Raw genomic sequence first — 17004 nt, forward strand, 5'->3', positions numbered from 1 at the left:
TAAAGTAGATCAAGTATGAAAAACACCTAAAAGCATGTTACTATACACGATCTGAAGTTCAATTCTAGCCGTCCTCTGTTTCGTTACATTTGAGTAGTTATAGTTTATAAATACAGTAAAGAAAATAAGACATAAACAAATTCAGACATCCAGCTAAGTCCATCCAAACGGATTTCTTCAGAAGAATTCTACCAATGAAACGATAGTTTCCTTTCAAAAAAGTGGCACTAGGTTTTACAAATTTTTAATATCTACTTGTAGCTAAATGCCTTGCTAGCTGAAAGGTTTGTTATGTTAGATGTGAAAATGCATCTTTTATATTCTAAAAGCCCTTCGAACTGAAGAGAGAACGATAATGGTGTTGTAATACTGATGCTGCCCAGTGTAGGTTGGCAACCTCGAGGCATTTAAGCTTTGCGGCAATTAGCTTTAATTCTAAGCCGCTTTTGCACCACAATAACAAATGGTCAGAATGCGAACTATCGTGATTATACCTAGATACCTAAATATAGATATACGTGTATGTGTGTGTGATTGCGACTGAGAGGCATGTGATCGATCGATCTAAGAAATTGACACCTAACCACTAGTTAGAGGCGCGCACGCGCTGTCTTCTTAAGGGCCGGGAGAAGTCGGCGAGAACATTAAGCAACGTCAATCCCATTATATTCGGAGCTCAGGGCCTTGGTAGAGTTCGGTTAAAATTGGCGGCGCGCACGTGCTAAAAGTTTATAAATTTCGTTTATTTTAAACTTATTTTTTAAAGTGCAACGTGCGCTCTTTTGGCAGCTATTTCTGGTTGGCATGTATGACTAAATACAGTTGGTCATTATATATTTGGATGCAGAGTTGCTGCTGTTGTTGTTGTTGTCAATTCTGATGCCGCATTGCTTCCACCTTGGCGCCAGACGTGCCCGCAAACTAAAACAAAAGACCACGGATAGCGTCAGCGTGCAAAATGGCTCACACTTTCTGTTTTGAGCCGCCGTGCTGGGCCTCTGCATTGTGAAGATTTGGATGAGCTGTGTGGTGCAACAGCTGGATAGAAGGTGCAGCTTAGGATCGCACAGCCACTTCACTTGAATGCCAACCACTTGAGCGCCCATGAGCTGATCTTTTGTTACTGTTAATCTGCGTGGTACTCGAGAGTAACGCCTCAGCTGCCTTTGACAGGCAGCAAAGTCATCTCGCAATGTTCGATGATTTCGACAAGCCGTGCACAACCTGCACGGCAAGCAAGCGCAGAGCAGGAGTCTGCATAGCCTGTCTCAAGGGTCGAAACTACAGGTTGTCATGGCCAAGGTTCTTAACGCTCGCAGGCTTTCTTTGGAACAGAAAAAATCAAGTGAAATAAAAATGAAAAAGGTAATGGCACTCTCTGTTACCCTGGGAAAGGCAGAGGATCGACTGAGAATATATGAAGCATGAATTTCACTTCATATGGCATTTTATACGCTTCATCAAATATCTTTGTGTCGAGATTCGGTTTCTTACACCTTCGCCGTTTACCTGGCGTGCTGCTTATTTCATTTTTTTTTTTCATCATTTCTTTCTTCTTCATCTCGCTGTGGCGTTGCATGGCATCTATAGTAGTAGTGGAGTGGAGAGCATTGTGAAGTGGCGTTGCTGCTGCTCTTCTTGTTGTTGTTGTCAGTTAGATGTTCCCCGATTTTGACAGATGATTTTGTACGGGCTGGGCTGTCTTGGCAACGCGACACGACCTTTTGATTGAGGTCTGCGTCTGCTGCATGCATAGACAGCTATTAATATGTTTGATTACAGACATCAATTTCAAGCGAAATGAAAAGAAAACGCTTTAGATATGAAGCTGTGGATCTTACGTGTTGGCCAAGCTATCAAAAAAGAGCAACAGGCAAATCTACACTCTAAAAAAATACATTTTCTATGTCCATTTATTTAAATGTACATATGTTTTCCCAATTAAAAAATGGTTTTTCAAAATCCGCAAGATAACTAAAAAATTGGCATCGGATTAAACAAGAAGAAACAAATATGAGGTCCAGGGAACCACGTCAGAGTTTGGGGACCGATTTTGGGCAATATTTTTTTCTGAGTGTACTAATCAGTTTCAAATCGAGACGAGCTTAAAGAAGTCGACTCGCGATGGCGCTGAAGACTGCAGTCTGCATCTTCCTAGGCCCTGACTTTATGTGTTACAAATTAAAAACAATTTTCAATTTAAATGTATTTTCATGCTCTAAAACAAAGCGCTGCACACAGACAGACAGACAGACAAAGTCGAGCTGTGCGAGACAATGCAACGCCTCTTGAGCTGCACCATGGGTCGCAAACAGTTGGCAGGCTGGCAGTTGGTTGCGCTTTTGTCTATGCAATCGCTACAGAACTCTTGTTTTATTAGCAAGAAAAGGTCAAGCCATAAATATAGGATGTGAGAGTGTGGTGTATTGCTTCTACCTGGCTCTGTGCGATGATGGTGATGTCCTCCTGCCAGGCACATGGCGCAGGCGTAAAAACCCCGATTTCTTGTGGGTCGAACAGGTGAAGATTTAGCCTCGAAGCAGCCACAGACGCAGACATAGCGCTTCTATAGAAGTCTTCGCTGAGGCCTAGTAAAGCAAGAGAAGAAGAAGAAAAACAAAAATCGTTGACAACATTTGAAAATCTGTTGCCAAAGCAGAGCCAACGCGTGTTGCCCACGCAGGCTCCAGCAAACACGCACACACACACACATACACACTGCCACAGACACAGACACATGCAAATTCAAAGGCAAGACAAGCCAAGCAAGCTGCGGCGAAGTTTTGTGCTTATAAGGCGGCTCTGCCTATACGACACCACCACCAGTAAACAGCAACACACACACACACACATGTAGCCGCTCACGTACGCTCACAGGTGAGAGAGCGCAACAGTTGAGTGCGAGAGAGCGGCAGATCGCTCATTTCTTACCTGAGCAGCAACCATTCGAATTTCGAATTCGCCGCAAAAAACGAAATGAGAAGAAAAAAATAATTTTTAAAATTTGGTATATTCAGGTGATTTGTCCGAACCACCGATGCGCTGCAATGCCCAGAATAACATAAGTCCTTTAAAGAGCAATTTAAATATGCTTAGTAATGCATTGGGTGACTAATAAATAGTTTTATAGCCAATACTGTAAATATGAAGGACTTAATAGAAGCAAAATAATCATTTAAAATCAAAGGAAACTCTTTACAAGTTTACAAAGTTTACATTTAAGTACGATAACGAAACAAATATTTACCTCAAAGAGAAAAGATTTATTAACTGTTATTATTAAAATACTTAAGAACATAAAAATGACAATATAAGAATGAAAAACATACTTTACGAAAAGGCTTTAAGAAATCAAAACACTTAGATTTTCACAAGCAAATTGTATTTCAATTAAAAAATTGATAAATAGTTATAGCATCGTCGAAGTACACAAAGTAGAAATCGGACAGCTAAAGTGGATCTGCCTAAAGAAATAAACAAAACATAAAATGTATACTTTGAACTACTTGAATTATTTTTCATTGCATTATAACTAACTGTGTAAAGATTCCTAAGTTCTTAAAATTTATCGATTAAGCTTATGAGTTTGCTCAGATGATTGTATTTGCTTTGATTTGTTATTTGGCTGGTTGTGTAGGGTATTTGCTGCAATCAAAAGACGGTCGCACTTTTTCAAAGTTTCATATTACGCTGACTTTATAAAACGGTTTTGGACGCATTTACCTGTGTGCGCCTGCCTGTCTGTCAATGTGTGTATGCGAGTGCCTGTGTGTGTGTGTGTGTGTGTGCATGTGTTGTTGTTGTTATTGCTATTGTGTTTTTAGCCCATTGTGCAGCTGCACTCCCTACAGCCTGCAGCCTGCAACCTACTGACAACAACAATGACGATGACGGCGACGGCGACGGCAACGACTACGACGACATTTCTTTGCATTGCTTTAGTTTTGTTTAGCCTGATCTGCGCTTGAGATTGCCGCTCCGCTCGCCTTTTACCATTTACCTGTATTCTTGACTTGTTCGCTCTCCATTGTGCCTAACGAGTCGCCGTGAGTTGTTGTGTTGGTGAGCGCGTTGAGGCGATTTCGTTTCGTTTCGTTTAGTTTGGTTTGGTTTTGTATTCATTTTCTTTCATCTTGCTTCGAGCATGCTTTTCTGTGCATTGCTGGCTCTCCGGCTTCAGTTTCGAACACAACGTTAGGCTGCGCAGACGCGATTCGTAACTCGTAACTCGTACCCCGATTTTTGTCCTCAGTGCGCAAATCTCGATTCGATTCGTTTCGATTCGTTCGTTCGTTCGTTCGTTCGTGCAAACATTGCCAATAATATTGTGTTAATAGAACCAGAGTTGCCCCCACACCCTCCCCTTTCTCCACTACGCAAAGAGGAGAGAAGAGAGAAGAGAAGAAGTAAATCGCAGCGTGCGAGTATTTAGCATATGGCTGTTAAAACAAGTGTCGATTATTTTGAGGTTTCATTGCTAATTGGAGGTCCAAAGCGATCATAAGTTAACAAAAGCAAACAAGGGCATCTTACATACTTACATATATACATACATATACGAGTATGTGTGTGTGTGTGCCTCGAAGATGGCAATAATAACAAATGCGCTAATGTAGTGCTGCGCCAGCGCGCCCTAACCTCAAAACTGCGCAACGGTCAAATTCGCAACTAAAAACAAAAAATACAAATAAAAAAGTGCTTATAAGCAGCAGCTAAAGCTCAAGTCAAAGCCTTCGTTGTTGTTGTGTCTGACAAACTGGCCGTAATGTGAAACTGGTTCCAACACACTCTCACACACACACACACACACCAACACGTTTGCAAATTGCAACGACAACAACAAGCACATAATATTCATAATAATAATAACCAAAGGCAACAACACGCACAGCCGTAAAAGAGTCCAATTATTCAACAACAACAAAAAAATCATAATCAACATTCTGTGCAAAATTCGAAAAGTGTTATCGTAAATCACGTCTTACACATGACGTCACTGAACATCAACCTATTTGGTTGATCTCTCCAAAATTCCAAGCGCATGCGCGCCTTGTGTGTGCGACTGTGTCCGGCTATGAGTCGCAGACGCTGAAGGCCGCTTCAGCCAAACTGCCTCCCAACACTGAAGCAAAAGAAAAATAAAAATACAAAACAACCCACACATTCACACACACCCACACACACACACAACATGCACACCTTCAAATTGGCCCAAAGGCGGGGCCAGTGCCTTTCCCTGCTACTCCTGCTTTTGGCCCACTGCATATGTGTTTGGCCCGCCACGGCGCAACGGGACCGTTATGCGCGCCAAAATGGCGGCGGCGGCGGCGGCAAACGTCATCAGGATAACGAAAGATATTTCTATCGGAATACCGGCCACAGGCAACGAACCTCGGCTGTCAGGAACAACCCGCCCCTTATCACTGCACAAGGAGCAGCCAACGAGGATAAGCACACGGAGTTCGTGAGGGGCAAGAGTAAGTGTTTCTCTCATAATCTTCATGGCCAGTACCATCGCTCTTCGTCACTTCACTTCACTCCACTAGGCAAAGGCTATAACTATTACTAAGGGTATCGCGTGATGGAGCATGTGTTTATGTAGATTTGCGTGCCCATATATCATAATCATATTCATTATCGTGAGCATGGCACTTACCTTTACCTGCGCACAGCCAAGACGTTTACCCAAAACAACAATTTCAAACCAAATACCACACATATAGCAAAGCCACATATCTAACTACATACTCGTATGTGTATTTGTGTGGCACTGGCTACAGTAGAAATTGAAGGGAGGGAACCTCACTAGCCCTACTATTCCAACATGGCTATACCTTTGGAACTATACAGTTTCCACATTATATAATTTTTCATTAGAAAACTGCATCCGTGGTCACCATTTTCAACCTACAAGTGATGCAAAACCAGGTGGTTCCCATGCATTTTGAAATCATATGACAGATAAAAAATATAGTGATGGGAGAGGAAATCGACAAATACATTTAAAATTAAAAACAAATTGGCCAATTCAAAATATATATATTTTTGCTTTATTATTTATTTATGTATTTGTTCAAATAGTGTGTTTCTAACTAAAGTCAATGGATATCTGTATAGAATATTGCATAAATGAATAGATAAATGGATGGCTCGATAGGGGTTGTGTTGATTTATAGTAAAAAATATCAGTTAGGAACTTCCTTTAAATAATTTGAGAATGTGTATTTCCACCGAAGTTTTGTTGGTGACTAGTAATCCAAATTGAAATCGATTTGAATCGATTTTTTTTAAATGGAAATCTATTCCCATTAAAACACACCATAAAGTCGTTTGATGACAGAACTCTAGCATAACTTTAACTTAAGCAACACATTTAGTGGCAGCTCTGCATAGAGCCAACTCATTCATTAGTTAAGCAAATTATATAGGGCTTGTATGCCTTTGTTATGCAAATTACGATTACAATCATAAAATTTTAGACGCGTAAAGATTTATTAAATTACAAATAACTTAATGCTATAATCTTCCACCCGATCAAATGTTTCAAAACTTTTCTTTATCCCTTCACCTTGCTATGCGAAAGTTGGGCTTCCATTGTGGCAGTTCCTTGCGAGCAATGTCTACTGTGTTGGCTATAGCTGCACAAACTTTATCTTATCGTTGGTGACGTACGTGTGTTTGCTTTGTTTTTTGTTGTTCTTGTATTTGGTTTGACTGCACCGTGAATATATGGTTGCTTGCTTTGATAATGCTCTTATTTTGGACTCTGGCAGGTTGCATTTATGTATTTATGTATACCTGGCCGAGACGGCCCGGCCGGCCTCACCTCTGACTTGGTCGTAGTCTGCTCGGTGCTATATGTGTCATGAGCTATCACCCGCGGGCTATCGCTCAGATATGCAACGCAACCGCTTGCCAGCCGAAACGGCAGCTAAGCACTTGAGCAAATAAAACCAAGAGAGATTGTTACAATCGAACAAGTCAGACAGCGCAATACCCTTTCTCCCAAAAAACGAACAGCATAGCAGATGAAAGGCTTAGTTTGTGTAGCGTTTAAGTTGTGGATAGTAATGATGATATCTGTAGCATTGGAGGGTGTACAAACTAAAAAGCCTCACCTAGGGACTATTGGAATCTGCATCACTTTTTTGGTAAATGCATGCTATTTCCGAAACTTAGGCGGATGCATGCAGGGATGAAGGGAAGGACAAGTCTAGATCGATTTGTATAGTCATTTTGACTGAAATATACACATAAGTATATATATACGAATGGGGTATTATGTCGGAGTTGCTTCCTTCGGCATCTTCTGTTACGTACTTAGCACAACACCCAATAGACCCTTGTGTACAGGGCATAAAAGTAAACTTTGGGACCTGCTTGATGTTACAAGTACCCGTACCCGGGCATGACAGGCACGAGATTCAGAATTCGTTATGCTACGCATTCGATTTCGTAACGGCTGTCCAGTTTGTTGCTCATACGCTGCGTTGGCGTTGGCGTTGACGCTGTTGCTATTGTTAATGCTACATACAATATTTCAATCTGGATCTGTATCTGCATATGTATTTGCAACTGAATCTGGTCTGGTCTGGTCTGGACGGGTCTTTATTTGTACATTTGTTTTCTTTTCTTTCTTTTTATTTTTTACTTTTGCGCGCTTTTCTCTTTGTCAGCAAACCACTTGCGAGCTGTGAGCATTTGGTTTGTTTCGTAGACTCGGATGCATTTCTGGTTCTTTGTTTTCATTTCATTTTACGTGCCAGTGGTCAGCGCAACAACAATACTATAATAGCAACAACAACAAGTGCCCTGTTGTCGACACAATTTCCAGTTAAAATGGCGACGCTGAATTGCAAATATCAGTATCATACTATAGTATATGTCTGAACACATATGTATTTGCTTAGCGGTCGCCGAAAAGCGCTAAATTAATGAGAATATGCATACATATAGTATATATAAATGTTTGCAGATATTTGTAAGTATGTACAAGTATGTATGTAGGAGAAGCAATATAAATTAATATTGGTACAATCTTGTGTTTGTGCTTGTGCGCATGTGGTCGCACAGTATTATTGTGCAAATATTTGTGTTTGCGCGTAAATAAAAGGTTTTGTTTGCCAGCCTCATTCCCGCGTTTCTCCATTCACTCGTTGTCGATATTCAGTGATCTTGTGAGGCAACTCCCCCTCCTCCTCCGCCCCCAAACCAACCGCTTTTTGTCCACTGAAAAAATTAATAAATATGCCAGCGCGCACAATTGTGCAAATATTTAAATAGCAACGAAACTCTGCTAGGCAAATTGCATAAAATACTTGGTAGCTATAAAATTTCCTGTACCGGATATCACTAGATAAGAGCTCCCCTACATGCCTTTTCTATTGGGAAACTTTGCGGCAATTGGCAAGCACATTTTCATTTCCCACAAGCACGACATTAAATAGTTATTCCTATTATTGGCATATATACATATATATACATATATGAACATACTTCCCGACTTATGCCACTTCTTTGCGAAGGGTTTCCCACCTTGTTTGGGCTCTGTAATGGGGTGCCAGTAAACAAGCACAGCTGCGGGCAAATGGCGCGCTAAATGTCTACGAATAAATATTTTAATATATCCGAGAATTGTTCGTGTTTATTATTGACGCAGCTGTTCTCCTCTTTACAATGCAAATTATCTTGAAATAATGAATTGCTTTTCAACGTATAGTTTTGTTGTATTTTTCCGTTGAACTGCAGTCGAAATATTTGTTAAGACAGAATATCGACGAAATAATTGTACAAAAGCTTGCTCACAGGATAATTATTTGATAAAGAAATTAAATTATTGGTCGCAGAATTAATTTTGTTTATTTTTAAGTTTCTTTTCTTCATTTTCAAAGTGATATTTGAATTGCAACCATTATCTAACGCGGAGCTTATTGAATATTCAGGTCTCGTATAAACTTGTAGTTGGTTGCTGAAAATAATAATAGTTGCATTCATTTTTTTAAGTATTTTAAGCAATCTTGTGATTGCTGGAACTGTTTATTTGACGAAAGGAAATGGAATTATAGATTATTCAACAAACTCATCCAATCCCCATTACATAAATCGTATAACATAAGATCTAATATGGACATGTCCTGGTTGACCCACATTGAAATAATCTTTCCAATATATTAATGCTATAATAATATAGTAAGATCTGAGAGATTATTTAAGCTTCTAATGTGAATTACCTCATACGTATTTAATTAACCAGTCTTGCTGGGACTGTGCTGCTACTTTTAATAACAAGATTTGAACGTATATAGCCAGAGGTCCTAGCACTTCACGCTAATTAAATTAAAATAATTAATTTAGACAGCCATTTAACTATTCTCCATACATGTTTGGTTACTCATCATTTTGTTGGTTTTAAATGTTTAATGCTAGACTTGGATGATTTAAGGCGCTGCAAATGTTTACATCTGAGATTCTCAACTTTTTATGTATACATATATGCATGCCTATGGGCTTCTACGTCGACAAGTGTGTGTGTGTGAGTGTGTCTGTGTGCGTGCCAGCGCTTGAAAAACCACATTCCATAGTGCGCTTTACAGCGGTGGCCGATTGGCCAAACCGTCAGGCACGCAGCCATCGAGCCCCAGCATCCCGAGCCACACAAAATGTTGTAAGCTTGGCTGGCTGGCTAATTACAGCGTCAGGCACGCGCTGTGGCTATACGCTATGTCTGTGTGTGTGTGTGTGTGCTTGTATGTATGCCTGTGTGATTGGGCTTGTACTATACTGTCCATTTTTATAGCGTTGTTTGCATATCATTTTAAGTTAATTTCTGGGAAATTAATCAATATGCATTTGTAGGTTCGGACTAAGTCTCGATATTCGGAGAAAAACTGCAATTTGCGATTGCAACTTTGAGCTGCAGTTGAACTTTAAAACCTCAAATGGTTGTTGTTGTTGTCTTTGCTGCCACTTCTACATAGTATATGTATGTATGTTGTTGTTGTTGTAATGCTGCATTTACTTTCAGCAACAACATGCATACGATATTAAAATACTGGTTTTCTAAAACTAGCAAGCACACACAGTTAAGTACAAATATCGTGAGAGTGACAGACAGAGAGAGCGAGAGATCGAGAGAGTGATAAGGAGGGGTGAGTGTGTTGAGAGAGAGGGAGAGAGAAGCTGCGCCCATGCGTGCTTGTTGTTGCTGCTAAAGACAAACGTACCCGGCTGGCTGGCTGGCTGACTGACTGCTTTATGGCTATAGTTGTTTAGCTTGATTGTTTTTAAACACTAGCACACGCACACACACACACACATATATATATAGTTATACATACATACACATACAGATATATTTTTTTGTTACTTTACGACACTTTTTCTTTGCAACTGCTGCTGCCTTTATAATGTTGGCCTGAACTTTAGGTGTCAGGTTTTGCCAATGTTCGTCAAGTTATTAAAACTGCACAATTCTGCAAGCATTTGTATATATTCGTGTATGTTTGTGTGTGTGTGTGTGTTTGTGTGTAACTGCATGCTGTCTGGGGCTGGGCTTTCTAAGCTCTGGCTGCTGCTGCTGCTGCTTTTGTTGCTGGCCTGTGGGCGTTCAATTTCGAAACTTAGATCTGAGAGCTCAGAGCTGCAGCTTCCGCGCAATCAACCTACGATTTGTTGTTCTCGCTGTTGACGTTGCTGTTGTTGTTGTTGCTGTTGTACGGTGTGCGATCTACGCTTTGTTTGCCGTTCTATGCCTAAAAATAGACACGAAATGCTTAAAGCCAGTCGCTTATGCCTGGCTTTTGCGTTCCACAGCGAACCAAAAATGGCGCCAGGGCGTACTCATTAAACACTCAGAGCTCTGTTGGGTGCTGGCTGTGGGCTGTGGCGGCCATTCGGCAAAAAGGGCATGTTTTGGACTTTGCACATAGCCTGGTCAGCAAACAGCAAGCGGGCAGGAGCAGGCGGCATTGCTTATCTAATCCAACTTATTACCAGTTGCCGTTGTTGTTTTTGTTTTTGTTGTGTTGCTGTCGTGAGGCACGACCTGAGCAGCAGCAGCAGCAGCAGCAACCAATTGTTGTTCAAACTAAATGAACGTACATCGAACACGAAATGGTTGCGACTCTGTTGGCGATGGCGATGACGATGCCAATGGCTGCTGCATGCATTCTACATACTACTTAGTTATGTATGTTTATGTGCTCTGTTGCCTTCACTTAATTGTTGTTGCTGTTGTTGTTGGCCATTGTCGGTGCTTTGTTGGTTCGTGAGTTGAAGATGCGCTTGCAGCGTTTTCAGCGAAGAATTTGTTTCGCTGCGCATTGTTTTTCTTCTTTTTTTTTTAACTTTTTGTGCATAAGGCACGACATGAACAGTGGAAATTGCCTAAATGCAACCAGCAGCTATTTCAATTGCTTCGATTTATCAAAGTAGGTTTCGAAAGGCAGCTTTTATATACATATTAGAGGGGCTTCAAGCAGCTGTGTTTGAAAAAAACAACATTTCTAATATGTGAAGCGTCAACTACGCAAAGATTCGAATCATGTTGAATATTGCTAAAATGTGATACTTATTTGTAATACATATTTATTTAAATAAGTATTTCACTTAAGCCGGAAAACTTTTGAGGCAAAAGGCAAGTTAAAACAACTATGAAAACTATAAAAGTATTCGCCATACACAGGACAGTAGACTCGGAATAAAGTTTGCAGCAGAAATTAGAAACTATTTACCAATAAATTAACTTAAATTACAGTAACAGTATTATGTGGATATTGTTTTTTTATAATTTGTGAGGAGAGAAGGAAAGGCACTGCACATATAGTAGGATCTATGTAGTATATATAGTAGTATATAGTAGGATCTATGATCTTTCTTTTAAGGAGAGCAGCCTTCTCCTACTCCAAACTAACGCTAGTCAGTCGTGTACTCTACAACAGTGGATTATAGTATATTATAAAGAGAATTAAACATAAAGATATTATTGCTTTAGAAAGTTCTCTTCCAACTAATTCTCGTAACCTCAACCAATACTGTAAGCCTCTCAGCGAGATTGCAGAGACTTGCGTGATAGTTTTATGGCGACGGGCGCAAGGGCGCCCTTTTGACCAAAGAACGGGCATCGGCCCAGTGTAGACAAGCTGAGTGCTCGAGCCATGGCAAAGAAAGTTGCTTAGCCAGCAGCAGCATTCTGCAAAATCACAAAATCCGCGCACGTAAGCTGCGTCGGCTAAGCTGCAATTGTTGTTGCAACAGCAAAAGCAACAGCAACAGCAACATTTACTGGCCAGTGACGGGCCTGTGCCTGTAACTGTAATGAGTTGCTGCTGCAGCCATTTAATGGCCGCGCAAATGAATTTATTAAGCGCTTTTACACAATTTCGTTGTAAATGAATGTGAATACTTGTAGTTGGGAAGTGTGTGTGTGTGTGTTGTGTGCCGTGCGCCTGCAGAGGCGCGTGCCGCGACTGAATTGTCGCAAAACAGTTATGAATTATTTATGTATGTGCAACGGCCGATTGCCATGCCATAACAACAACAACAGCAGCAGCAGCAGCAGCAACAACATTGCTACCTGTGGCGTGTGGCAACGCTAATCTACAACACCTTGTGCAAACAAACAGAGAGCGCCAAGCGAGGCAGCTGTGGCAGAGCAGGGGGTTGGGGTTGGGGTTGGGCTAACAAAACATGCCTGCATTCATCTGCATACATACATTGGTACATATGTACATCTACATGCATGTACATACATACATTTACGAGTAGCACTTGGCTGACTTTCTCCAAGCTGCCGCCTTGACTTGGGCTTTGGAGCTGGCTGTGGCTTATGGCTGGCAACAACAATGCTCCGTCTGGCATCGCCTCTCAACTGATCAAAGATCAATGTACTTGTTGCGCGCCCAACGAATTCGAATTCAGCTTAGCGTCATCATCGCCACTACAACAACAACAACAACAGCACCAACACCAAGAACAACAACGACTATAGCAAAAGTAAAGCGCCAGCAGCTACAACGGCATTCCGAAGTGGCCAGCGCTTTTAATTTGATAGAATTGCCTCCTTTTTGTTTATTTATTTATATTTTTTTTGGGCTGGTCTGCTCAGCTACACATTTGTCTATTTGTTTGGCCAGACGACAACGTTAAGAGGAAGGAGAAGAAGAAGAAGGGGAATAATAAGAAGTCCAGTATCGAACAACAAAAATCTGTAGAAAAAACAAAGCATGCTTAATGCCCTTTTAAATCTTTTGTTATTTTACAACAAAATCTATGCTCATGATGTTGTTGATGATGATGATGATGCCGCTGCCAGCCTCCAGCAAGAGGCAGCAACAAGAGGGTACAACAGTTGAAAACCGATACATGCACGACGGTCATACAACAACAGCACAACACGAATAACAACAACACCAACAACAATGTTGGTACAAAATCAACGATAAAACCGCCAGCAGCGTAAGAGCAAGCGGAGCTATCCAGATGGTCTGCCTGTGTTTCAGTTTGGGTCTGGGTTTTGGGCATGAGTTAAAAATCTTTTCCACGAAATGAAAATACACATACATGCGCACACACACACACACACACACACACACACAGAGAGACAAGCGTGAGCGCAAGAGGCAAACAAAAAACTGTTAAATGCGCAGAACCGGCTGAGCGAGTCGACTTGACTGTCTCTTTCGGCTCTTTGGCTCGCTTGTGGCCTGCAGCGCAAGAACCAAAAAAAGAAAAAAAAAGAAAAGAACTACGTTGCTTGAGTGAGGAGGGTCTTGGAAGGAAGGGTCTGTGGCGGCTACGTAATGAGCGACTGCTTGAACTATACCATCATACACTGAGAGTTTTATGATGTTATTATCGAAAGCAAATTATTTTCAATTCGCTCTTTATGCTTTATGGAAATATTAACCCAAGCTATTTCGTTAACTAATTATTGAATACTCGGACACAACTGTCGAAATAATATGATGAAGATTCAAATACTAAAAATAGTGACTCTGCAACGCTGGCTGATGGGCTGTTTTTATAAATCGAACAGAGCGGCTTCGGATTATCTAATACCCTCGATTTTTCGATTAAAATTGTTCAGCTTGAACAAGTTGGCATTAATTTGTGATAGCAGAGCATCAAAGTTATAGGGAAAGCCGGTGTTGTCTATATAATTATACTTTTCCAACTTAAGGTGGGCCTATTCTTGGACTATTCTTGGATCCTCGCATCTCACTAGCATTTTCTTTCAAGTGTAGCTAGGCAGGGCCTGATGTTAGCCGCAGCATTCAAATCGATTATGCAGCTTGCCACAAGAGCATGCGAGAATGCGTTGCTCGATGCTCGATGCGGCTTTCTATTGTTGGCCTTTTCACCAAATAAATAAATATATATGTATATGTATAGAGAGGAATAAACAGTCAACATAGCAACAGACAGACAGACAATCAGACAGAGTTGTACATAGCTGGGCAAGGTAGAAGTGGTAGCGGCATTGGGCGCAGCAGCAGTGGCGCTGGGTGTGGGGTTAGGGGGGTGAGGGTAAGGAATGGTAAAGAAGAAAAACAATATTTAGAAAGTCAGCAAAGCGCAAAGCGTTTGGAATGCGGTTGGCTATTAATCAGCCCGTTGTGTGCTGACGAGCGGTGAACAGCATTGGATGTTGGATGGATGGAAGATGAGGAAAGGGGGCTACGAGGGGGTGGCAGGAGTTGGCACTATTATAGTGTCGTGTTGATTGCAATGCACAATCGATAATTAAATACGGAGCTGAGTGAGACTGTGAGGCAGCTTCTATCTTGATGGCAAAGTTCGTTGCCTAAGTCTTTTGTTTTAATGAGCACATCATGAATTATGACTTTGATTTGTTCGCTCGTCGTTCGTCGTTCGTCGTTCGTTGTTCGCTGGTCGTTGTTCGCCGTCCGCCGTCCGCTATGCCACTCGAAAGCTTACTGCGCATCACTCATTAGCGTCCCCACACTTAGCCTAAGGATTACAAATTAGCCTTTTTCTGAGCACAGCACAGCACAGCAGAGCGAGAAAACGGAAAAAACAAAACTATAAAGATATGCTCGTATGTATATAAAAAGAACGAAAATAAAGGAGCAGCGCCACAGAAACGCGGGCGTGTCTTGGCATTACCGCTGTCTATAAGTAAAAGAAAAATCGCATATGCCTCGCGCATTTCACAAGAAACTCTGCAGGCCAGCACAGCAGTCGAAGCGGCATTTGGTCGTGGCTTAAGTTTCAGGCAAAACATGAAGAACACAGCCTGATAAATTGTGCGCGATAAAGCCAGAGCTGCCGTCCATAAAACTCACTTGAGAAGGGTTCGTTCGTGCTCGGCTCGAACGTTGGCTCTGTATGAGAAATGAAAGAGGTGAGCGGGTCGCTTCGTTGGTCAGCCTTTGCAGCATCCCAGCGGCAGAATTGTGCACGTCGTGCCATCATCATCATCAACATCAACATCATTATCATTAAGAACGTTGTCGTCCGCTCAAATCTTCTTCTTCGCATACAAAAAACAATGCCAAAGAATTTGTACGAAAATTTTTGCACTACAGTCGCCAACTTCTTTTGATCAATGTCCAGCGAGCGCCTTTTTTCCGTCCCGACTGTTTTGCTTCACCTCTGGCTGTTTTCGATGTTGTTGTTGTTATTGCTGTTGTCGTTAGCGAGTTATTTGCTTTTGCTGGAATGCTGCATATCTGCAGGTATTTAACTTTTGCTTCCCAGCGCATTTATTGGCGACAAAAATATTTCCCTACACACCATTTTTTCCATAATTATTTTTGCTGTTTATTTCCACGAAATGAAATCGATAAACATTTTATAAATTTATGTGTTGGACTCTTGATAATTAGCTGACAATCGGGTGGGTGAGTTTTTAACAACGCCAACGTGGCACGCCACGTAGCTTAGCCTGTCCAGGTGGGTGTTGTTCATTGTGTCTTTGTCTGCCCCGACATATGGCACACTTTTGCGGCCCACACGCAGCTCCAAGCAGCGGCTGCTGCAGCTAACGAAAACCCACATGGCCCTTTCAAAGAATATCATCAAACATGTATACTCGCATATACTTGTATGTATATTCGTAGCTGTATCTACGAGCCATGCAAATCAATAAAGATGTGCGCTCTTGTCTGAAAAACAACATCAACATCAACAACAAAAACAACAACCACAAACCTTCCTTCGCCAGCTAAAACAGGTCGCTGACTAATGATAACAGCAAGCGTCTGAGTCTCAGTCTGTCTGCGTGGGTCGCTAATTATTGGAAACGCCAACTGAAAATTGCTGCGCCCACTTGTTATTGTAACATTGTTGTTGTGTGTATACATTTCTTAGATTTTATAATACACGGAGAGAGAGCGAGCGCTTCCGATCAAGTGCAAGCTACAACATTGAACAACAAACTAAAGACTTAGGCAACGAACTTGATCTATTCACTATTGCTGACGGACGGGCCTCATTTCCTAAAGCACGCTCTTTGAAAGCTCTGCGTTTGCTATTTCCGTTTATAATTCGAATAAAATTAATTGCTTTACATTCGTATTATTCGAATAACACCTACATTTATTGACAATCGAGTTGGACATGGATGTGTATAATTAGGGAGCGCAGAGAGCGCTACACGCTTTCTAGACAAATGAAAATTAAAAGCACGCCCACCGCATTCAGAGTGGTGGGTGTAGGGTATTGATTTTCCAATCGATTAAATCCGACCCACATACTTGTATACGTGTAGTATGCGCCACTCACTGACCGATGTCTTCATCTTTCTGTATTTACAGTCTGCATTGGCACGAAATCACGCCTATCTGTGCCCTCGAACCGGGAGCATCATTACAGAAATCTAAGGGATCGCTACACAAACTGCACCTACGTGGATGGCAATTTAGAGCTGACCTGGCTGCAAGATGCCAAGCTGGATCTCAGCTTTCTGGACAACATACGCGAAGTGACGGGCTATATACTGATCAGCCATGTCGATGTCACTCGAGTGATATTTCCAAAGTA

General features: G+C 41.4%; 1 protein-coding gene across 2 annotated transcripts in view; it reads left to right on the forward strand.

Moving 5' to 3' along the window:
* LOC115620036 (epidermal growth factor receptor) overlaps positions 1 to 17004 on the forward strand; it is a 47899-nt gene that overhangs the window by 25407 nt on the left and 5488 nt on the right. The window contains exons 1-2 of one of the 2 annotated variants that reach the window (XM_030513150.1): positions 4306 to 5477; positions 16779 to 17001. In XM_030513150.1, the coding sequence (XP_030369010.1) occupies positions 5192 to 5477; positions 16779 to 17001 (509 nt within the window). In that variant the 5' untranslated portion in view covers positions 4306 to 5191. Of the gene's footprint in view, positions 1 to 4305; positions 5478 to 16778; positions 17002 to 17004 lie in introns of those variants that run through there. The other variant, XM_030513151.1, reaches the window with a different exon arrangement.

Source organism: Scaptodrosophila lebanonensis, unplaced genomic scaffold (assembly GCF_003285725.1).
Source record: "Scaptodrosophila lebanonensis strain 11010-0011.00,11010-0021.00 unplaced genomic scaffold, SlebRS2 tig00000001-arrow-pilon, whole genome shotgun sequence".
Lineage (NCBI taxonomy): Eukaryota > Metazoa > Arthropoda > Insecta > Diptera > Drosophilidae > Scaptodrosophila > Scaptodrosophila lebanonensis.